General features: G+C 41.4%; 3 protein-coding genes across 5 annotated transcripts in view; 1 reads left to right on the forward strand and 2 right to left on the reverse strand.

Moving 5' to 3' along the window:
• LOC145440563 (profilin-4-like) overlaps positions 1–24,989 on the reverse strand; it is a 230,990-nt gene that overhangs the window by 76,477 nt on the left and 129,524 nt on the right. The window lies entirely within an intron of this gene.
• LOC145440775 (phospholipase A-2-activating protein-like) lies at positions 92–14,746 on the reverse strand. The gene is made up of 13 exons (XM_080318521.1): positions 14,553–14,746; positions 14,295–14,488; positions 11,965–12,063; positions 11,750–11,893; positions 10,755–10,922; positions 10,574–10,689; positions 9,576–9,765; positions 8,972–9,121; positions 7,793–8,032; positions 6,831–6,990; positions 3,111–3,250; positions 2,196–2,336; positions 92–839 (listed from the first exon to the last, which is right to left on the reverse strand). The coding sequence occupies exons 1-13, from the start codon at positions 14,690–14,692 to the stop codon at positions 148–150; spliced, it is 2,574 nt and encodes an 857-aa protein (XP_080174647.1). The 5' UTR covers positions 14,693–14,746; the 3' UTR covers positions 92–147.
• On the forward strand, positions 16,826–24,143 carry LOC145440544 (uncharacterized). Of its 3 annotated transcripts, none has more exons than XM_080318172.1 (5): positions 16,826–17,038; positions 22,625–22,696; positions 22,769–22,990; positions 23,065–23,232; positions 23,960–24,143. In XM_080318172.1, exons 1-5 carry the CDS (start codon positions 17,008–17,010, stop codon positions 24,094–24,096), a joined length of 630 nt encoding a protein of 209 aa, XP_080174298.1. In that variant the 5' UTR covers positions 16,826–17,007; the 3' UTR covers positions 24,097–24,143. The 3 variants fall into 3 exon arrangements, with proteins under 3 accessions (XP_080174298.1, XP_080174296.1, XP_080174299.1); XM_080318170.1 differs by having other exon boundaries at positions 16,849–17,038; positions 22,769–23,008; XM_080318173.1 differs by lacking the exon at positions 22,625–22,696 and having other exon boundaries at positions 16,856–17,038; positions 22,769–23,008.

Below are 24,989 nucleotides of genomic sequence, written 5' to 3' on the forward strand. Positions count from 1 at the left end.
CGAGCCACCAAAAAACCCTGACAGTCATTTGGTCACTGGCACACTGCGAGACAAACTATTTCTAACCACGTATGTATGCTAAATTCTCAAATACCGAACATGAAGGTATATTTCAAAAATCAATCTCTTACAAAACAGCAAAGTCAATCACTCAAACAGCATAACGGACAAGCTCTTGGTGCACTCGAATATTTTTGGAACGTGAGAATACACCGCACCGGCAGTCTCCACGACCCTCTCGGCTCCGAGAGCCCGCGCTTCTTTCACCCACGTATCGTTTCTATCGTCAGAAATCAAAGTCCCCAGACACACCAAATAACGAAAAGTAGCTTCAGAGTCAGACATAGACTCTCCGGTAACCAAATGCACGATTACAACTTCAACACAAGATGATCTTACTGCAGAAGACAATTCACGTATTAAACTATTCAGCTTAACCTCGCTGCTGGCAGACAACAAAACGGAGTAGTTCAGCAGTAAAGAAGCGGCTGCAATTTGCACGTTTTTGTTTCCGTAATAGGGCGCAGATTGAGCGTTACTCTCGCTCAATCCCAAGTTGAAGCCTTCGGAAAGCGCCGGGAACACGTCCTTGTAACTAGCCATCAAGAAGGCGGACCCCTCGGCGTACGCGAACATGTTACACAGAGCTCGTAAGCTCAGCAGACGGTTGGCGTTGGCGGCTTTCGAGTTATCGTTTGTGACTATGTGTCGGCAGAGCATTTCCACTAATTTCTTCGGCCTGTCATCGGATTCGGTGGTGCCGCAGCAAAGTTGTTTGCACGAAAAGTCGTGCCACAGACAGGTCAGTCGGAGTACGTCCAAAGCAGGAAGGAGGCAATCTGTAATTGAATCGCCGAATTTTGAGAATTTTCAAGTGTTACGGAGGTGGGATATTCATTTTAAGCCATGTTCATCAGGCTGCATATATCAAGACTGAGCCCGAACATTGATATCGCACCATGGCTTCCGCCCCGAATTAGCATCTAATGAAGGGTCGGTCACCAACACGCGGCCCGCGATCTGATTTTGGAAGGACGCTAAGTAAAGCAGATTGAAATGCTGAAATTGATTTCAGATACAAAATATTGTTGTAGTTTCAAAATAAGTTATTCTTCTGTTCCATCGAGGCAGAATCAGCTGATATGAATGAGAATATTGCCTTAACGTGCAATGGCCCAGACACAGCCAAGACCGAGGCACTTAAAAAACGGCTTAGGGCTTACCGTGTCTCGCTAGCCCTAATATCGATTCCTTGGTCGCTGAAAAGCGTTGTTATGTATCATGTGCATATCATAATTCAAAATAAAATGAATTTAATGATCATGATATTTTTAGCAATAATTGTCAGGGTTGTAATCAAGTCACAAGTTTCCGAGCAACAAGTCAATCTCACTTTTATAGTTTTGATTCGAGTTAAGTCGAGTCATTTTCAATTCACCAGAGAGTCAAGTCCGAGTCTTAGCGTTTTGACTCGAATTCAAGTCAATATGGTCACTGTTCAGTTTTCAGTTCAATCCGGTTCCACCCACTGTCAACTCTGCTTTAGTGATATAGAATGGCTAGCATTCATAATATAGTAATTTTCCTCGGTCTGAACAGTTTTTGGCCCTATTTTCCAATTATCAGTCCTTGTAGACGAAATACCAACAATGCAGTAAGCGGCAACTTTATTATTCTTCGAAGTTACAATGAAATGTCTGTCTTGGCGTCCTAGTCATATGACTTGGTTCGAGTCATGCGAAATGTCACCAAAAATCGTGACTCGAGTCATTACAACCCTGGTATTTGCATATCCTTAATAAAATATTACTTCTTCTGTGGCAAACATGCGCGTCGCCCATGTTAGAGAGCACAGCGTTGTACTGTCGTAAAGTTTTAAAAACGTAGTTGAAAAGCTGTGTGGCCTATTTTGTCTCGGTGCTGCATCCTTGCGGCCAGCGGTCTCTACGAAAGTTGAAAAGCAACCTGTTTTGAGTTGGCGAGGGCGACCGTCGATCTACATCGTTGATTAGTTTAGCTGGGGACTACGATAGCTTAGCTTTCGTAGGCCCCGGTCCGGACTTGGATTGAGACAACTCTTGTCTAATTATATCAGTTAGATCGAAATGGCGGTACAAAACAACATCGATCACTTTGCTGTAAAGCACTTGTGAATTCAGAACAGGGTGGCAAGCCCAGTCGCAAATAGTCCTTACCCGCGGGCCATTGAAGTATTTTCCACAGTGTTTCAATAGCGGACGGAGTCACATCGCCATCAGCGCGTAGCAGCTCTTTCAGACTTGTCATCTCAGATTCACTCAGACCGCCGCATTGCTCCGAAAATGTCGTCAGTTTGCCTTCGAAAAATAAACCGATATGCAGAAATGGTAACAACAGTCAACGCTGTTGCTACTCAAGTAGATTGAATGTCATGAATTTCCACTCTACTACGAGTAGGAGTAGAAATTTCAGAGATATGCCAAAAGTACTCTGTAAATTACTCAAGTGCAAGTAGTATTAAAAGTAGATTTGTCCTACGTGTCACATACTATCAACAGTTAATCGTAAACAGGTTGTGTCTAATCTTTCAAGATCAAGTTTTGTTCAGATAGCTCCGTTAGTTAAACTAGACGTTTATAGAAGTTCTTTCGTTATTTTGCAAGAAGTGATAACATGTTAAGTTGACAGTCTAAGGCGGGGATGTCCAACCTGAGATTTTTGTGCGGGCCGCTAGTCATTTTCACCCCAAGCAGTATTTTGATCTTTGAATCTTAGCCTGATGAAACTGTACCAGTCAGCTGGGGCGCAGCAGTAGTATAGTATGGGAGCTGTTACTCTTCGTTCGCCTTTTGCGCAATGATGCTTCCAAGACTAATTGACTGAGGCCAGAGTGTTTGTTGTCAGTTAGGGCACTTGTTTTTATAGTGCAGTGTTGAGTATGTCATACCCTGATAATTTAAAAAAAATTAGATTTGAGTGCAGAAAAAAACTCGCCCTAGTAATAAGTTTTGTGAAGTCAAGCTGAAGTGGAAGTAGTCTCAAACATATCCAATCGAGGAAGTCGAACAAAGAAGCAAACCAACAAAATTAAAAATACTTCGTCATTTACAAAGATAAACAACCATTCCCACCTTGAATACCGGCAGCATTCACCGCGGCGAAAGTAATGTACCCTTCTTTCGGAAAATAGGAAGTAATAGCAGGGCGCAATACTGATTGTGGTTTCACGGGCGGTGCAGTGTCCATTGCGTCGGTGTCGCTCGGAATGTATCTGCAACGATTATTGGGTGAAGGTATGTTTTTTCGAGAAATTGGCAGTAGGCAAATTTGAGGACCCGAGTTATTTAATTCTGTATCGAGAATTACGCTTCGAGTCGAATATTCGAGTCATGGTTGTAATATAATGACTCGGGCTGCTATTTTTTGGTGGCTCGAGTCATTGCGCAATACTCCACAGAGTCACAACTCAAGATGACAGGGTTGTAATGACTCGACTCGAGTCACGATTTTCTGACGACTCGATTTGACTCGAGTCATTTTTTCAAAATACGGAAATGACTCGACTCGAGTCAATCTGTGTATTGACTCGACTTGGACTCGAGTCATTCCGCATGACTCGAACCAAGTAATTGACTCGAGACTCAGACGGCCAAAACCGACATTTCATTGTAATTCTGAAGCCAACACACTATTGGGATTTTGTCTGTTGGTACCAGACATGGGGTGATTACTTCATGAATGTAATCGATTGCGATTACGATTACTTCTGAATGACGCGATCACGATTACGATTACAGCAAAATCAGGAAGTAGTCGATTACGATTACATTGGAAAAGTAATCACGATTACTCAGGATTACATTTATTTTGCATCTTAGAAGTTATATAGGAAGACAATATATGGATTGCACTAAAAAGGCCTAATGAGATAACAATCTTCCTATAAAAAAAGATGCGTCATGATTTTATGTTCGTGACGTCGTGGTTTGAAAAAAACATTTTTTAAACTAGGGCCTTGTTTTAAACATGTCTGTTTTAAATTGATTTTTATCTTAAATGCAACCCTAATTTATAGTAATAGGCATTTAGGTGCCAGTCAATACCGTGCCACGACACACCAAAAGATATACGCAGTTTCGACCAACATGCGACTTCATGAAGTGTGCTACTAAAGAAAGACCTTGGTCGAAACTTTGGGTATGTGTCCATTGTCAATAGCCACGCTGGGTGGACGTGACTAATAGTCCGGTCCTTCCAATCTGAGCTCATAATGCAAATGCCATTCGTAGCACCCACAGTGTTTTAAAGACATGACAATTTGTGTGTGCGTCTCACCAAAGTTCTTGCGCCACTTCAACATCTTTTGATTATATAACATAGGCTTACCATCATTTGGAAATCTAAAAAGAGGACACTTTTTCATAAATTTGTGACTTGCAAATCCGGAGAAAAATTCTCAAAATCGGTGAATTTTTACCACTTTGTGACCGGTTGACTAAAAAAAAGGTCAACTTTCCCGCTCAGAGCCCAAAATACTGTTTCTTCCCCCACATTGCCGGGTGGTTGACTAAAAAAAAAGGTCATCTTTTCGCTCAGAGCTCAAAATACCGTTTGAGCGTCACTGCTGTGCTAATTTACGGCATATCACTCGCATTTTGCTCTAAATATGACCTAAATTTTCAAAAAAGAGGACGAAATCTCAAAAAAGAGGACAAAAGGGCGACCTCCGAGGTACCGAGGACACTTTCAAAAAAGTCAAAAACGAGGACAAATCCTCTTAAAAGAGGACATATGGTAACCCTATATAACAGACCGGAGGTCACGAATTAACAACATAAACTAAAGTAATTATAACAAGATACCGGACGTTATAATTATGAATTACGTGCTCCCAGCTCTACAGGTAAATCTGACCATCGAGGCTGAGAGAGGATTAAAAATTAATAGTAATATAATGCAATTACGAATAATATTGACAAAATTCAGTCTTCAACTTGAAAATACCACCCTATGGGGGCCAAAGACCAACGTTTGGACTGGGGGACGAATTGCTGCTTAGGTCCAGATTCTAGCTACAACCCACGCTAACATGGTATAGAAGCCCATGGCCATGGCGGCAGGTCCCAATGTTGAGTAAAGAACTGTGGAATAACGATTGACGCCCGTTTCAAGTAGAGTCATATGAGAATAAGATGAAGCCGGGGCCCGATGAAGCGAACATAAAATTCTGCCTTCAACTTCATACAGATAATGTACTGTAAGCTGCCGTTACGAGAAACGGCAAAGACGGCTCGGTTATGATATATATCATTAGCTGTTGACTTTTTACTGCTTCCTTGTGGAAACCGTAATGTTTTATTTGGCGAGTACAAAATTTCAAATCTTAGTCCGGTGTACGTACGTAGTACATAGGCCTACTGCTCGCCAAGAAGCGACGGTCAGACTGCGTTTCACTAAGCATAGCCAAACATCAATACATGAGTTACTATTTTAAACTATAGGCAGAATGGAGATTAATAATCCTGCTGCGAGGGACTGGCGTATGGAACGTGTTGATAACCTGATATACAGCACGGCGGGTGTTCTTACAATCACACTTATGTAGGCTACGTACATCGAATATCTATTTACTGTGGATACTTCTTACGCAATGACGAGCGAAGCTAATAGGCTACGTATTAATGAGCAATAGCATTTGGAAATCAGACGTGTGTGCTATCGCGAACCTGGTATAATATCTCTTCCTTTTTCACGAATGTTCAGTTTATGTCATAGTCCTTGTACAAATAAAAAGTAATCGCTCTTTCACTAAGAAATCGATTAGATATGCAAAGTAGTCGATTACGATTACTCCGGAATTTTTTCGAATGTAATCGATTGCGATTACGATTACTTGGAAATGCTGTAATCGTCGTAATCGATTACGATTACTAATCGCGATTACCCCATGTCTGGTTGGTACTGGTACTTGAAAATGCGACCAGAAACTGCTAAGAGTGAGGAAAATTGGTATATTTTAAATGCGAACCGTTTGATGTCACCAAACAGAGTTATAATGAGTGGGTTTACCAAGACTTTATCTGTAAACTGATCAGTGAACACGATGACTTGGTCTCGGACTCGAGTCATAATTCAATTACTCGGTCTCGACCCTCTTCTCGCTGACTTGGACTCGGACTTGACTCGATGGTGAATTGAAATGACTCGACTTGACTCGAGTCAAAACTATAAAAGTGAGATTGACTTGTGACTTGGTTACAACCCTGCGAGATGATCACGACATGCATTTCATTGTAACATCGAAGAACAGTACTTAAGGTCACCACATTATTTGATTTCTTTGAGTACGGTACTTGAAAAACAGGGCCAGTGAGGTAAAGTACTATTATGAGTCACAAGGTAATCTCACTTTTACAGTTTTGACTCGAGTCAAGTCGAGTCATTTTCAATTCACCACCGAGTCAAGTTCGAGTCCAAGTCGAGCCAATAAACAGATTGACTCGAGTCGAGTCATTTCCGTATTTTGAAAAAATGACTCGAGTCACGTCGAGTCATCAGAAAATCGTGACTCGAGTCGAACTTGAGTCGTTACGAAGGTCAAAACATCTACTTTTCGCGCCCGCAAAGAATATAAATGCCAGTTCTACAACGCATCAAAGATGGTTTGGGAGGTTCCGTATGCTGAGATACAACCAATCGAGCTTTACAGCTTTCTGCGCCAGTGAATAGTATCGGAACTATATATATAAATCAACTCTTAGTGACAGGGATTTCAGTATTCAAAGAACTCATCTAACATTATTCGACTCGAATCATTACTAAGTACTTGAATCATTGGCAGTGCTTCAAACCTGTTCGGGTTCATGATGGGGTCAGACGCTACACCGCCACCCAGATGTATCTCGTTGTCTCCGCTGCCAGGGACGTAACGACCCCCGCCTGTGAAAGGGTCTTCCACGCTGGTACCTGCTGCTGAGCTATCATCGGCACCCGGAACATATCGCCCCTTTCCTGGAAAATAATGAATAGACCAATTGCACCAAGGAAGGGAGCAACATAGGCTCCGGCCTGTGGGATATTGAACAACCCGAAATTCCAATTCGGAAGCATTGCCAAATTTTATGTGCCACCAACTGAATCCAAGTTATCCAGCCTAAAACGGACGGCCATGAATTTACTTGCTCTGTTTGGGTCTACATAGCGAGCGTACATCTCCGACCGTGAACATTAGCCTAGGGGTTTTCAAAACTGACTTTTTTTCTCAAATTGTACTGGCTACTTGATAAAATTGTTAGGTTACCTCATTTAAGCCTACACACCAAACTTGGTTCAATTCCAACCAGTGGAAGCGGAGTTATTGCCGTCGAAAAATTTGGATTTGAATAAAATAGTATTTACGGTGGGCAACACTTCAATAAATAATTAAGAATTGGTCACCGTATATACTATTTTATTGAGAATCCAAATTTTTCCACGGCAATAACTCCGCTTCCTCTGGTTGGTATTGAACCAAATTTGGTGTGTAGGCTTAAATCATGTAACCTAACAATTTTATCAAGTAGCCAGTACAATTTGAGAAAAAAGTCATTGTGAACACCCCTAATGAACATTTAACGGGACAAGTGGCGAGACATCAATTTAATCAGCCAATTCCGGAATCCAGACAAAAACTTATTATCGAACAAACCTATTTGACACATTCGCGTAATACAGGCGTAAGGTTCTTTTCCAACGTTAGGCACAATCTATTCAAACCTAGCTTGTTAACGCGGTTTATCACATAGAACAAAACTTTCAAATAACAAACGCACACCTGTAAATGGATCATCGGCCGTATTCCCATCTGCCGCCGCAGGCTGATGGTTTTTCCTCGCGTCTTTCGTATTATCCATAATGAACGTGCAGATCTCTTCCAAAAAATACTGGCTCAGGTCGTTGTCGTCGATGAATTTCTGCGCGGCAAACCACGGGTCATCGCTCAAGTTGTACGGCAGTTTCAACGCCGGGGCGCCTTCTTGAATATCCACGTCGAACACATAGTCGTATTCAACTCCTAAAAGTTTGGGGATGTTATTTATGAATTCTGATGAAATACGGTACCGTAATAACTAGGGCGAATATTATTTGACATGCAAAAAAAAGTCAAAATTTTGAAAAAATTGTCAGTACGATGCAACAGGGTGTGTCACGAGCAACCAGGGTTGAAACCAAGTCACAAGTCAATCTCACTTTTATAGTTTTGACTCGAGTCAAGTCGAGTCATTTTCAATTCGCCACTGAGTCAAGTCCGAGTCCAAGTCAGCGGGCAGAGGGTCGAGTCCGAGTCCAAGTCATTGCGTTGACTGCTCAGTTTCCAGTTTAAGTCTTGTTAAACCCACTTTTCATAACTCTGTTTGGTGATATAGAACGGGTCGCATTCTGAAGTACCGCTACCAATTGATAAAAAACCAATAGTGTGGCTACCCTACAATTCTTCGGAATGACAAATAAATGTCGGTCCCAGTCGCATAAGTCTCGAGATATATGACTTGGTCCGAGTCATGCGCAATGACTCGAGTCCAAGTCGAGTCATTACACAGATTGACTCGAATCGAGTCATTTCCGTATTGTGAGAGAATGACTCGAGTCAAGTCGAGTCATCAAGAAATTGCGAGTCGAGTCATGACTCGAGTCATTACAACCCTGCCAGCAACATACGCTATACTTCGGTGCTGCCACCCAACAACGGCTACTGTTCATCATTATTTCTCCACATTTTCATTATATAGCAATTTCTTGAATAATTAAAATAGCAACGAGTGATAGACTAACTGACTATCATAAAATGTAGCAATGTGTCTCTGGTTGCGTTGCAATAAATTTTGAGTTTTCACACAGTATTGCGTAAATCAACTTTGTAAGTCAATATTTTGTTAAAGAATGTTTTTTATGTCAAAAAATGTCGCAATTTGTCGTTTTTAGGTAAAAAATAATCATCCTAGTAATACCTCACCTTGATATTCTGTTTTACCACCAGCCGCCTTTTTATCGTTGGCACCGATTACATCTCCTAAATTAGTCCACTTAGCCGCAGATTCGCTCCATTGGTGCGCCTGGATTGCTGTGCCATCCCGAACCATAATAACTTGGCCGTCCTTGGCGCCTGTGTCACACTATAGGTTTCAGGATACTTGCAACTTGCATTAAAATTGGTTATATATTGAAAATATTCATATTGAAATAAACTAAAATAGCTCGACCTCGGCCTCAACTCATCTCCTGTAGTTTGATTCAAAAGAGGCAAAGGTGGTGAATTCCGCCATTGGCAAACATTTGTTGGACGATTCTGTTTACGCCCGAAATTAGCAAGACTCGGAGTCGACTTTTATCAAAATGCGCAAGCCTAGTTTGTGCCAACCAGGTGATGTCATACTTTGTGATACGATTGTTGACACCGTATGCAATTTTCTCTCAAATTCCCTACTACTTGATGACTATTACCCCTGACGAGTGTCAGCCGAAAATATCCGGGTTTCTTCCAACATGAACAATGAACATACTCCCCAACTCTATATTGAGGTTCAGTGCATCCATGAGTATCTTCAAAAACTATCTACCTGGAGATTCCAGAGCCGAAATCGGTTGCAAATCTTTCTCGTTGATCTTCTGGCCCTCGCCGGACTTTGCCAAGTTCGCAGTTACTTCGGACTCGTAGGCGGCTACATTTGCTGCGGAAGCTGCCCTGTTTGACTTTGTCGTGAATATTCTCATAGTACTGTCGCTCAACGCCACGGCTACATCTCCATTCTGAAAGTAACAAGTTTCGCCATTTATACACATTGATCGAGGAGTTAAACCGATTGCATGCTTCCATCCGTGGTTACAAGCACACCGGACATGTGCCGCTGCAAAGCAGTATGGCCAAAAAATTTCCTCTGTTCAAAAGTACATTAGAATCAAAATTACAGCTACATAGTTTTTTCCATATTAGACTAGAATTATAGCTGTTTTTTTTTCAAACAACATTAGAATTAGATTTATGTCTGCATTGCTTTTTCAAATCATCACAAATTATTGTATCGTAATATACATATCACAAAAATATATAATAATCTGCAACAAAACAGGACGTATATACACCCGGGTCGTGAGCAAGTGACAAGTCAATTTGACCTTTATAGCTTCGACTCGAGTCAAGTCGAGTCATTTTCAATTCGCCACCGAGTCAAGTCCTAGTTCAAGTCAAGCAACGGGTCGAGTCCGAGTCATAGTGTTAGTGTTAAGACTCGAGTCCGAGACAAAGCCGTAGTGTTCATCGTTCAGTATCCAGCACAACTCACTTCTGTGCAACTTCTGGATGATGACGAAGGCCTACGATTCATAATAGGCTCATTCAACTGACTCGTGACATTCTTATTCAAGCAGAAAAAATAGGGTTTATGCGCCTATTCTCCAAGTATCGGTCCTATTACACGAGAATTGGAAAAATCATATAGAATGTGTCGAATCAATACACATTACACATATCGACTTCGGTCGAGTCTTAAAAATGGAAAATCACTGGAGTCAATGAAAAATGGCAAGTCGAGTCATAACAACCCTGATATAGACTCACCTCTAAAACTGCCGCACTCCAGGCGCTCTGCGCGGGTAGAGCTATGTCCTGGGCGGGCTCGCTACTGTCCAATTCCCACACTTTTAGTGTCCTGTCCTCCCCGCAAGACACAAAACCTATAATAAATAATGCCAAATAATTAATCTCGTACAGGCCAAGACAAATGTTAACGGCGTCATACCAGCACCACCCGCCAAGACCGATATGGAATACACGTAGTTGGTGTGTCCGTAATACACATGAAGACATTCTCCCGTCGTGGTCCACCTTCTGACCGTGGCGTCGTTGGAACACGATAGAAACTGGCACGCTGACAACGCGGCCAATGCTCTGACACAGTCCTCGTGGCCTGAAAGATTTGGCGACTTCGTAAAATATTGACATGGAGGAGTCCCATCATGCTCCAAAAGCAGTTGTTCCCGGGTACCAAGTGGACAATTTAAGGCAAGTGGGTGACAAAAATGTAGGGGCATTACATACGAACGTACAGTGGGGTGCAAAATGGCCGAAACCGACAGAATTGTATTGTTAACCGAGACAAGACACAGCACAAGAACATATTTTCAAGAATCAACCGTACGGCAGTACATCAATCACATGATGGAACTATAAAGTTGTGTACATCAGGGTTGTTAAAAAATAACTCCTCTTATGAAAATTTACTGGCTACTTGACAAAATTTCTAGATTGCGTAAAACAAACGCTGCACAGAAAATTTGTAGCAGCGGTGCTATTAGAGGAGAGGAGAAAGTTTTGACTTTGGTATTTATAAATGAAAATTTTAAAAATTTTACAAGCCAGACCATAAAATTGTTGGGTTGTCTAAGAATACGATACTTCACTAATTTGACTCAATATTACCCCGTAGAAGTGAAGTTAGTGTAGTAAAATATTTTGGATTTGGAATGATAGTATTTACGGTGAGTAATTCTATAATTAATTTTGAAAGAATTTCCGTACCGTGAATACTATTTTTTTTCAAATCCAAAATTTTCAACCCAAAAAACTTTACTTCTGCTGGTCTGAATTGAGCCAAATTTGCTATTCTTCGTATTTTTAGACAGTGACGTAACAATTTTATCAAGCAGCCAGTAAATTTGAAACAAAAAGTTATTCTAGAACAGCCCCAGTGCACATTGTATGACAAATATGCAACATCAAATCTCGTCTTCTCACCTGAAAATGTGTGAACGCATTTGCCCGCTTTCCATAACTTAACCGTCTTATCTGCGGACCCCGTCGCTAACAATCCTTGCTGCAACAACAGCACGGCCCATACCGCCGCAGTGTGGCCTTCTAATTTCAGAACCTGTTTACCCTCTGCGGGGGGGGGGGGGATCGATATAGTGTAAAGGACACAATGCGAATGAAAAGTGGGACAAAATACTTACCAACGCCTGCAACGCCTTTTTTGTAAATCCAGACGCGTGCCGTTTTGTCCCAGGAGCCACTGACAAGCATTTGAAATTCGCCTATTCCGAGGGCACACACTGCATGGTTAACACAGAAGGGGTGGCTTTAAAAATTTCAACTTAAATTATCTGAAGAAAAATCGGACTGTGTCATCTTTTTTACCATGACGGTGCCTATTTGAATGGCATGGGAGCAAGGTCGTAACCAAGTCACAGGTCAATTTCCCTTTTATAATTTTGACTCGAGTCATTTTCAATGTTCGAGTCCAAGTCACAGAGTTCGCTGTTCATTATCGAGTTCCAAGTCAGGTTTAACACACTTCTGTGAAACTCTTTAGGAGTGATATTGAAGGCGTCGGATTCATAATATACGGTAGGCCTACTTACTTTTGTCATTGTCAAGTCTTAACATGTTTATTCAAATAGAGAAAGAGGAGGGTTTTGATATATCTCAAATTTCGTGTGCTGTAATATATTTAGTTCCGCAATTATGGCTCATTATAATTGAACACTAATCGACCGTGACAGACGGCGCGCTTCGCTCGTAGTCGCCAGGCTTCACGCTTACGCGCAAGGTTAACGTTGTTTGCAGGTCTTTAGCCTTTCAGATCATAGTGTGATTGGGGTTATTACCTATTAGCTGGCAATATAACTGTAGTCACACTCATACTGTGTATTGCGCGGGATTTATTGGGTTTCTGGGACTATTTTCCAAGTACAGTCGAGTCAAGTCATTTTCCACGTTTTAGAAAATCACTAGACTCGAATCAATTAATCCATCAATCAATCCATTTTTAAGAAAATGACTCGAGTCAAGTTGAGTCAACGAAAAATTATGACCCTAGTGAGTACTTCAAAAAAGTAGTAGTACTTAGTTACCAGAGGTGGTCAAAGTATTCATCGCCAGTGCTCAAGTACAAGTAACACCGCCAATACTACTCAAGAAGCAGTAGCGATTTACAAGTGAGTAACAGAGTAAGTATTCTAGGCGTATTTTGCCTAAAAAATGAAAACTGTCTACGGTAGAAGTAGAAGTTTAGTCTAAAACCCAGGGTTATAATGACTAGAGCCATGACTTTTTGGTGACTCGACTTGAAAGTCATTTTTTCAAATGCGTAAAATACAGGGTTGTAATGACTCGAGTCACTTCGAGTCCAACCATAGTCACGATTTTCTGATGACTCGACTAGACTCAGAAATGACTCGACTCGAACCAATCTGCATATTGACTCGACTCATTGAGCATGACTCGAACCAAGTCATATGACCCGAGACTCAGACGGCCAACACCGACATTTCATTGTAATTACGAAGAATAGTTAAGTTACCACAATATTGGGATTTCGTCTATTGGTACTGGTACCGGTACTCGAAAATGTGACCATAAACTTCTAAAAGTGAGGAAAATTAGTGCAGTATATTATAAAGGCGAGCCATTCGATATCTACAAAGAGTTATAAAAAGTGGGTGATCAAGACTTTAACTGGAAACTGACCAGTCAACACAATGACTTGGACTCGAGTCATAATACCAGCATGACTCGGACCTGTGATCGCTGACTGGGACTTGACTCGGTGGTGAATTGAAAATGACTCGACTAGACTGGAGTCAAAACTATAAAAGTGAGATTGACTTGTGGCCTTGTGACTTGGTTACAACCCTGGTAAAATAACTACACTCGGTTCAATTTGTGTATCGACTCGAACCAAATCATATGACTCGAGACTAGGACGGCCAAGACAGACATTTCATTGCAACTTCGAAGAATAGTAAAGTCAACACATTATTGGTATTTCGTCTATCAGTCCTGACACTTGGAAAATAGGGCCAGAAACTGTTAGGACTGAACAAAATTACGATATTATGAATGCGAGCCATTCTATATCACTTGAGCAGAGTTGAAAAATGTGGAATGAACTGGATTGGAATCAAAACTGAACAGTGAACACAATGACTTGGACTCGAGTCATAACACTGACTCGACCCTCTACTCACTGACTTGGGACTCGGTGTTGAATTGAAAATGACTCGACTTGACTAGAGTCGAAACTATAAAAGTGAGATTGACTTGTGACTCGGGACCCTGTGACTTGGTTACAACCCTGCTATGACCATTTCCACTCAAGTAGTGCAAGCAGGCAAAATCTACTTGAAATAATTCAAAAAAGTAGAAGTACTTCGATACGGATCACCTCTGCTTTGAGATTACTTATACCCCGTTACTTCCACCAGTTTTTGAAGTCAACAAAATTGATTGAAGTTTGGGTCTCAACTGTCCCACAGAAAAATACATTGTAGATTTCATCTACCTGCATCTGTATGACCTTTCAATTCCGCAATCGGCTGACTCGAAAGCGGCGAATACATCCTGATTATTTTGTCGCTGCTGCCTGTGAAAATCAGGCCTTCCGGATAATCTTCAGATGGTCCAATCGCGGTTACAGATGACGCGAAATTCGTGTGACCTTCGAAGGAATGTTTTTGATGATATCCGCTGCCATCGCTACAAACCAAGAAAGTCATAGTTGAGAGTGAGTCTAATTTGATTAATTGCATTATTTTCATACTCGTCCTCTGCCCATAAACGTGCAGTCTTATCTCTCGATGCTGAGATAATTTGGGTGGAAGGTAAGGGTGACGCGAAAATATCCCTTACATCTGCTTCATGGCCGTATACGGTGCATGCGTAATGGAAACGCGAATCCATATTTAAGGTAATTTATCTTATAGCCTAGCCAGTGAAATACAAATGAGACATTGAGTTTGATTTCATCGGTATAAGTGTTAACACTAGGGCTAGGCAGAATCGAGTGCCCGAGTGGAGTGATCCAATCCTGAATCGAGTACTAGTCTTTGAGTTGATTTGTGCATTCCTCATGACGTCACAACAGTATGGATGATGTGGAACGTTCAAATAAGTAGCCTTTTATGCGACCACAAAGAATTTAATGTCACTTCTACATCACAATAAAGAATATTTGGTATATTTGCGACACTACCTTTTTCATTGCATATTGTGAAAATGCTGCCTGCTGACGCAGAATGCTGCGATGTGACCAATCGGGGTTTATAGCCTTCCGCATTACAACAGTAGAATATAGTATTGAAACTATAATTCTGGTTGATTAATTAACTCAATAGTGGCAAGGAGAATATCGTTTCAGTACTGCAAAATATCATCTCCCACTATACTCGATTCAGATTTGTATACTGAAGGTGCATACGAGATATCGAGGATGTGTGAGGTGCAATTATTTACCCATGAATCATCCTGCCATTGAAATGGCAAGTTTCGTAATTTGTTTATTATCATTATTTACAAATCATTTGGTCAGACCCAAATTATGTGACGCAATGATCTATTTAGAATCGTGCACATTTGGTTCGGCCGATGTATAACACAATACAGAGAAAAAAGTAGAGTTAACATGGAAGACATACCGAAAATGCATCATTTATAAAATAAACATTTCCACTAGTTCTAGTTCCCATGCACCATTATATGGTTTCTAAAAAATGTATCAGCTTCCATCATTATACCAAGGAAGACACCACGAAGATGCAACACCGCACAAACATCACAAATCCCACGCAAAGGCACCATTATCAACAGATTACGAATTGCAATTTATTTCATACCGAACCGTAGCTGAATGGAGCCAGGAGCCTGTGGTCACGCAGACCATGGTTACCAATACCTAAGCGCCAAAACTGGCACAGGGTAACAAGAGTACCATGCTCAAGAACGTGTCAGTATAGAGATGACTAGTAACTTTTAGTGAGCTTCCATGGAATATACATTTATACAGATATACCACTTTTGACGTCAAGATATAAATATTATACGCATTGCGCAATAGTGCTTGTTTGATGATTAGTAGTCATCACACAGACCAATGATTATTACTGAGTCATAATCGGATTTCACTCATGCATGGCAACGGTGCTGCATCTTTGCGTTTCCGCTTCCTTGTGGAGATGTACAGTGCATGTTCCGGATTTGGGATTCAGACCGGACAGGACAGAGATCCCGCAGGTTTTTCCGAAACAGGATTATACTAGGGTTCCGGATCACGATATGATTTTAAATTTCTAGTGCATGAAAGTGACTTTGTATATTGTTTACTTTGATGTTTCGCATCAACTTGAAATCGGCTAGGTTCTGCTTTGGATCACATTTTAAAAGAATCCTTAATAGCAAACTTCAATGCATGGCTTGAGGTATAATTACAAAAATATCCACGACATGAGGTGGTCAAATTAGTCGTCGTGGGTACTAAAGTAGAAGTAGAATCAGCCATTTCCAAGTAAGTTCTTAGCTGAGTGTTCTAGGGCAAGTTTTGCCTTACGAACTTAATAGGTGTAGTCAAAAATCATATAGTCACTTGAGTAAGTGGTACAAATAGGCAAACCGTCAGTACAAAATTCAAAATCAAGTATAAAAGTGGAAGTAGTCTACAACATGAGGACTTTTTTTCGGATCTCAGAATATGCTAACCCTATAGTTTTATCAAACCGGATCTGATCCGAATCCCTGAAAACCTGTGCATTGTTGAATACAGAAATAACTGCATGCATGTCGTTTTAGCAGATAATATTTATTTGAACCCGCTATGCCCTCATCCCTGACAACCGGCGCCCATCGCCGAATAGAGGATTGAAATCAGAGAGGAGAATGTATTTGGGATTAGATTTGAAGATTTTGACCGGAGCAGGATCGGATTTGGATTTATGATTTCTTTGAATCGGACTTGGACATGGACTTCCGGGAAATATATAATTTTCATCCAACTTTTGAAAAAAAAATTGTCATTGTCGGATTACTGGGATTCGTGCATGATACGAATTCTATTTTGGATTTGTCTAAAAAATATGACATGCTCTCAGCTCTGCTGGAAATATCCAATGTCACATTCGATACCGGAAACTTCGAAATCACCGCCATTTTGGTATAAACAGTGGTTAATATGACTTATTCTTTTAGAATTCAGATACTCCGTAAATGTTTTGTAACGGGACCTGATGGCGAAATTAGTCAATTCACCGCCCGCCGGTGAGTCGAAATTAGGATGACTTATAATTAGGGCTGGGCACAATGATTCGAGTACTCGAATCTGAATCGAGTATTAATTTTAATGATTCGAGTCGAGTAGTAAAAGCCGATTTTTTCGAGTACTGAAATTATACGCTCCTCACCACTGAAAGTTGATTTATCAACGAGGAGTTTATCAACGATCAACGAGTTTATGCTAATTTCACTGTTGAAGCCTTGAAACCTTGATTGGCCGTATCGTAGCGTACGAAACATGAAGTACAAAGCTACGAACGTTACTGGAAATGGCACATTTCCGAAGTCATGATCATCCCACAATATTGTGACCAAGTGCAATGAAATCGGTATGGTCGAAAAAAATAACAAAGTATCCTTAATATGATGGGTAACAGGCATTATATTCTTTGTGGTCGCTTAAAAGGTACATGTTTGAACTTTGACAAATAATATTCTGCTATGACGTCATAATGAGTGATACTCGATTACTCGACTCGACTCGAAGCATTTTACGTGATTCAGAATCGAATCACTCAGGTACTCGATTTTGCCCAGCCCTACTTATAATATTGGATTATTGGATAGATAGAATATTGGTTATTATTCAATTTACAAAATAATCCTAGCGTTACGTATTGATACGATTGTTGATATACAATATTCTTTCCGATTCACTACTAGTTGCCGACGATTACCCCTGACGAGTGTCAGCCGAAAACATCCGGGTTCATTTAAATATGAATATACTATTCCACTATAATTCTAATACTAATCTGATTAGGAAAAGCCGAAAAGTTCCTAGCTGCCCCAGTCTGGACTAGACACATGTAGCTTTGGGATGCCATACGTCCGGAATTTCGCGGACAGATAGGGATTCTCAAGCGAGGGGGGGGTCGTTTGCCCTTTTCTCTGGATCGTGGAGATTTTTAACTTGATCAGCGTCCAACCTTTTCAAATTAGAAATGGAGTCACGACCATGACAGGTTGGAAATCACCGGATGTGCGACATGCTGGTGTGGACAGCCATTTAGGCTCATAGATAGTCTTATCCATGTGACATGATCATGCATTTTTGCAGTTATCACCTCCACCAGCCCTACCGCTAAATTTGGTCACGTGAGCTGACAGAGGATATATACATAGTGATATATGGAAGAATGAATATTATTGACAACATTTAACAACCAGATGCAATGCACATTGAAACCAGATGCATATAGTAAGCACCCAGACCTACGGTGGGCCTAGACCGGTTTTTTTTTTACGGGAGTTGGCTTAAAAGGGTTGTTTTGGTTCTGGCTACAACACACAACTGCACCATCCTAACACGCTATAACAGTATAGCAGGGGTGTCAAGCACACGACTGGCGGGCCAGACAATTTCAACGTGAAGGCATTGTTATGAACAATGCCGATTTTCAGACTTTGAAGGCTATTTCGGGGTGGTTTCATTGCCTTGATGAAAATTTAATGTATATTATCAGAATCAGCGCGACTGTAGCTTTATCTTGATAAAGATCAACTTTATTTAATTTGAGCGCTCGGGTCGTCATCTATGGCAGTGGTTCTCAACCGCCGGTCCGCGACGACATTCCTGCCGGTCCGCCAGGTATATTACAATTTTATACCTTAATTTCAAGATGCAATGTTGAAGGCGATAAGTACAGAACAGATACGAGCGCATCGCTAAACAGTGCAGTTTGCGCGATCATTCGTTTTCAATTCATTCATTTTGTGCAGGGCCGTAACTGGGGCACTCCAAACCGCCCAATTGGAGAAGGGACGAGCTTGAAAAGGGCTCAAAATTATTTTGCAAATGAACATAAATCATAGCGTCTTTTTTTTTAAATCTTTTTCCAATATTTTTCAATTTCTTTTTGCGCTTTACGCGATTTAGTGTCACTGAATGTCTTGCATATTAGGTTCCCAACTCCGAGAAATACGCATGATTTATAGAAATAGACATTTCGGCGTCAGCCATTAGCGCGTCACGACGTACGAACACATAATGAGGTTTACGCTAACATGGGACTCCGAAAGGCCGGGTTGTAATGACTCGAGTCATGACTCGACTCGAGTCATGATATTCGGATGACTCGACTTGATTCGAGTTATTTTCTCAAAATACGGAAACGACTCGACTCGACTCAATTTGTGTATTGACTCGACTTGGACTCGAGTCAATGTGCATGATTCGAACCAAGTCATATGATTCGAGACTCAGACGGCCAGGACCGACATTTCATTGTAATTTCGAACAATATTAAAGCAACCACAATATTGGGATCTCGTCTATTAGTACTCGTACTTGAAAATGCGACCAAAAACTGCTGAAAGTGAGGAAAATTAGAATATTATTAATGCGAACCATTCGATATCATCAAACAGAGTTCTAAAAAGTGGGTTTAACAAGACTTTAACTGGAAACTGAACAGTCAACAAAATGACTTGGACTCGGACTCGAGTCATAATACAATGACTCGGACTTTACCCTCTGCCCGCTGTCTTGGACTCGGACTTGACTCGGTGGTGAATTGAAAATAACTAAAGATTTGATTTGAGTCAAAACTATAAAAGTGAGATTGACTTGTGACTCGAATCCTTGTGACTTGGTTACAACCCTGCCGAGAGGCGTGCCAAAATTTCGGCAGCGAGAAAACCGATCAAGTCATGAATGATCAAAAGTTTTCGCTATTGGCGCGATTAAGCTACATAAACTCTCTGCTTACACTGAGTAGAATGAATGTGCTCACTAGTAGGCTACAGTTGAAAACCTCCACCCAACTGCAGAGTCTGGGGCGAAGCCCCCGGAAGTTTTGCTTCTCGCCTTGTGGGGGCCCAAGACCAATGTTTTTTGGGGTGGGCTGACGAAGTGCTTTTTCGACCCGGATTTGCGCATGGCCGGTATAGCTGCTGTAAGGTGTTTTCTCGCGGTACGCATTGTACTCGTAGCTGCCAGAGTAGCCTGCATCTGGTGGTAGTGCGCAATGAGCTAGGTAGCACGACAATGTGCTTGATTCGACTCCGAAACGCTTCTCTCGATATTGTCAAAAGGAAGAATATTATTCGAGTTGGCGTGGTCGGTTAAACCCACGGCCTTCGGCGCGAAAGACTGTAAACGACTCTCGGCGGTATCACGTTTATCTGGACAAGGCAATTCTACCTCGACTCGGCAGAGTAACTACCATAAAATGTCACTCTCTAGCACAGGGGTGGGCAAACTTTTGAGCTCGCGGTCCGCATTCAACATCTGAATCCATTCGAGGGCCACACAATAAAAATTGGGATTATAAACCAAAACGCAATATTGGTATTTGATTATATAGTGAGGACATGGAGATAGTATGTGCTTATTTAAAACAAACCAAACATTGCTTTGGTGATATCGCGTACACGCGTCAGAAACATAGTCGCGAGATTTCATAGGCTGGCCGACCTCAATAAACAATTTGTCAAAACTATAGAGATGAAAGTCGGTTATCCCGATTCTTAGAACAGGATTGAAATTTAAATCTGTGAGCAACGATCTGTTCATAGATTTACTGATTCCACTTTTGCCTAAATTCCAGGACACACAATGCTGACAGCATCATAACGATGTTTGCTTCAAACACGCAGGTGTAGATAAAACAATAATACCCCAATTATATACGCATACACAGAAGCAATCTATCTCTAAGACTCGAGGAAATCGTTTTTTATACGCACATCCCTGAAATAATTAAAACAGGAGTAGCCAATCTGAAATCTCACTCGCTATCCAAATTATGTCAATCTCGTTTAGGATTTCTGTGATGTTTAGCAGTTGAAACCTTTTAAACTGTGTGGGCCTTGAGATCGGGCTGTCGCGCAGCAAAATTAAACATAAAACATAATATAGGAAGTATTAACCTTAGAACAGTGGTTCTCAAACTTTTTAAGACACGCCCCCCCCCCCGCTTTATGATGGTGAAAGATTTCGCGCACCCCTCATCGTCATATCACAAAACGCAACCCGGATGCTAGCAAACCTAATGGATAGTTTGATGACATGGAAGGTTACGACTGCGGATGAGAGATTTTAAAATGTGAAATTCATACTGAATACAGAGCATCAATGACTATGAATTGGATGTAAAAATTTGTTCAGTTTAGCTTAGCTTCATGCCCCCTTCAGATACTTTAATGCCCCCAAGGGGGTGCCCCCAGTTTGAGAACCACTGAATTATCACGGTGAAATATACTAAGAAAAAGTTTAATAAAGTCCCTGCATTATTTCGATTTTTAGTACGCATTTTATCAATATTTTTTAAAAGTTTCTTTCGACTCTCGCGGGCCGCACAGAACGGTGTTGCGGGCCGCATGCAGTCCGCGGGCCGTAGTTTGCCCACCCCTGCTCTAGCACCATATAATTGCAACAAGCGGTTGCATACTCATTTTGGCTTCATTTTAATTTTGAAAGTTCACCGGTCCGCCAGACATTTTTTGAAATTTTACCGGTCCGCGGGGTGAAAAAGGTTGAGAACCACTGATCTAGATGGGATTAGCAATTACGTTGCCATTTCATGCTATGAAGCTACAACAAATCTGCCGACTGTCGCATCACTCGACCGTGAATCCGGTGTTGCGCATCTATCCGTAGGTTAGTTATCTATAGTTTGATACATGATAATCTTACCACTTCAACCATCACTCGCGATCGTGCGGCAAAAATCTAAAAGATAAGGTATTTTCGTATCATTATTACGTCATAGAGTTGGGATCGAACCACGCTTCGCTGAGCAAGGTTCGAAAATAGGCCGGAATTTGGCGATTTTAGGACGACGATTTTGAGCTTGCCTATTATTCGATACGATATTATCGGGTATTGGCATTAACGAACGGACAAGTAGAACGCGTCGAGACAGACAAGAGCTATTTAGAACAAACTTACGCCAAATTTTAGCACTTCAGAGTCGGCGGCTTGTGTAAACATGAGAGCATTGCGATTGCGAGGCCCGTATTAGTCCGATCTTCGATGTGCTACACATTATGTTTAGAAAGCCCTTAAACAATCCCAACCACACCTTTGGTAGTTGTCTGCGACCAGACACCACCGAGCATTAGTGATCGCAAGTCGGCGGTTTTTGACCACTTCGGACGAAAACTGACATTCGGTTCCTGTGCGTAACGAGATGCAGCCATGTCGAATCTGCTATTCTCAGAGCTCTACGATGCTTAGTTATGGACATGCAGCTTTTCCGTGTATAGTATAAAATCGATCTCACAAGACCCCATGTCACGATTTCGATATCGTCATATCCGGCGCAGCGAGACGCGTCCGGCAAATCCGGAAAAATCACGCTTCGCCGAGCAACAGACGATTATATGCCGAGGCCGCTTCCGGAGGCCGATTACGATCCTCCCTGTGATCGTATCGAATCTGGTGTCGGCATGTGCGTCTCGAGGAGACAAACAAACAGTAACGATTACAGGTCGATAGGTTAGGGTTGGGATCACGAAAATAGGGCAACCCTAGTGTAGCTGGACGTTATTAGCAAATGAGACACAATCACAATATTTAATTATTCTGTATAAACCATTCTGTGACAAGTCGAATTCTGAATACAGGCCGTGCTCCGTCCGGTTATATTGTGATGAAGAAAGATGATGCACATTTAATTCCCGGAGCGTCACTGTCTGGTAGCGTACATTCCGTCAATGCTGATGAAAAGTGCATATCACATCCTATACCCATGATTCTCAAATTCGCAGATCCAGCTATACATCCTCTTCGATCGATCATGGCACCTGAAACAGCTGCTGATTCCACAGAGTCGCCGGAAACCCTATCAAACGTGGAAACATATAACAGAAACATGCGATGCCCGGTCGAGATATTTCGCGCGAAATCGTTTTGCATAGATCAACAAAACTTGGTTGATAGCATCCGCGACAAAGTTGAGCGATACCGCCACGAAATGGAAGCATCACGCAGTAAAGACGTTTCACAAAGTAAACATATTATTCCGTACCAAATAGTAAATTCGAGTCATCTTCATTCGCAATAGGTTTGCCTGAAGATGCGACGAATAGTAATACAAACCTTCAGAAGAAATGGTCCGCCAAGGTGAATGCCGAGATTAATAATTTTGGAAAGCATCCTTCTTTCAATTTCGAAGAAGATGAGCCCGGACAAGCATCGGAGAAGTGTCAAGGCGACCTGCCACGGCGACAAGGTTTGGATGGAAGATTTGAATATGACTATAGATTATCGCAGGCTACGGTGGGCGATTGACTGGCGGTAACTCGATTAACGCCATTTCGGTACGAAAGCACTGTGTGTCGCGCAACTGTGTGTGTTGCCGAGTGAAGTCTCAAATGAGTAGCCTACCTTCAGATACCCACCAACATCAAACCAGATTTTCTTTCAACTTGTCCCTGTCTGTGCAACAGAACCAGTCTAGTGCAAAATTCAATAAGTTTTATTGGTGTCAATATTTGGAATCATCTATAATCTCCATTATTTATATTATTGTGAGTTCAAAAATCTTGCCTTGACTATATGATCTTGACTACCTCTGAATTGTGTTTGCAATGACTCTATTTTATTTATTTACTTTCTGATAGTTCCATATTGCTATGTGTTGTTGTTCTTTTTTGATCCTAAAGTTTTTATTTATTTTTATTGGTTATCTACTGTGATAAATTGCTCCTGGCCTGGGTGGCTTGGCTTTGAAGACTGTCATATTGAGCCTCCCATTTACCTTGCGTGTCTTTAAATAGCATGTCGCCGTGTTGCATTATGTTTGTTTGTACGATATTGATTTGCAATGTGGACGATAAAACATTCACTCTTTCTCTCTTGTTGTTAATTCTCCTCCCGTTCTCCTACTTCGTCACTAACCGATGAGTATATCTTCGGCGAGTAACCACGAAATAAAACTGCTTCGACATTTATCCTAGGGAAGAACACAAAAAAGTTCCCGTCGAGCCACAAGCCCACAAAGGAAGAAAAGAGGGACAAGGCCGAAACACTAACAGCCCGCAGTACAGCATCAGCAACCGACGTTCCCAGAGTGAAAGCCAGAGCGGGACTATAGGCTAAGCTGCGAGTATTATGACACTGTCAAATAAAAGTTTCACGAAATTGGCGTATGAAATGATGTCGAGCGTAACGCGATCTATTCAAGTCAATTTGGTTACCAAGGCATCCATCCCCATACCAAAGCAACCCTCGAATAAATTTCATGTCACGGCGACTACGTATTTGAATACGGCTTTTCGCTAACAGACAATCACACAAATCGACAAGACCTGACTACCTCGGTTCGGTTTATTAGCAATTCTTATCAGTTCAATACACCACAAAAATTGCGATGCAATTTACAGATCTTATAAGCCTACAAGGTACAAGAATTGTGCATGCACCCGCGTTGGCGGTCGTAAAACTTCCATGTCAATAATACTGACGTGGTCTTAAAGGAATTCAAAGCTATCATCGTTGGTACAGAATCAGTTATAACTTCACATTTCTTTGGGTTACCATATTTTGGAAATGTGAAAAGAGAACACTTTTTCAAAATTTTCAGGCTTACAATACCGGAGTAAAATCCGGAAAAATTAGTGACTTTATTCCGAGTTTGCAGTTGGTTGACAAAAAAATACAATTTTCCGGCTCAACCCGCGAAATACCCACCGGAACGTTACTTGATTTCCTAGTTCTCAGTCGAATTTTCGCCTAGATTTAACCAAAGTTTTCAATAAAAAGGGCATATGGGCGTCCTCCGAGTACACTTTCAAAAAAGAGGACAAATCCTCTTAAAAAGGGGACGTATGGTAAGGGTATAACCCTAGTATTTCTACTTGAGTGCAACTTTAGGTAGCGATATCCAAGTAAAAAAGTGTTCTAGGGCTAGTTTTTCCTAAGAACTGGAAAGTAGTAGTCCAAAATCGTAACCACTCAGGTAGTGCTAGGATGCAAAATCCACTTCAA

The sequence above is a fragment of the Botryllus schlosseri genome, chromosome 6 (genome assembly GCF_051294905.1).
Source record: "Botryllus schlosseri isolate E-star chromosome 6, Bs_hap1, whole genome shotgun sequence".
Taxonomy (NCBI): Eukaryota; Metazoa; Chordata; class Ascidiacea; order Stolidobranchia; family Styelidae; genus Botryllus; species Botryllus schlosseri.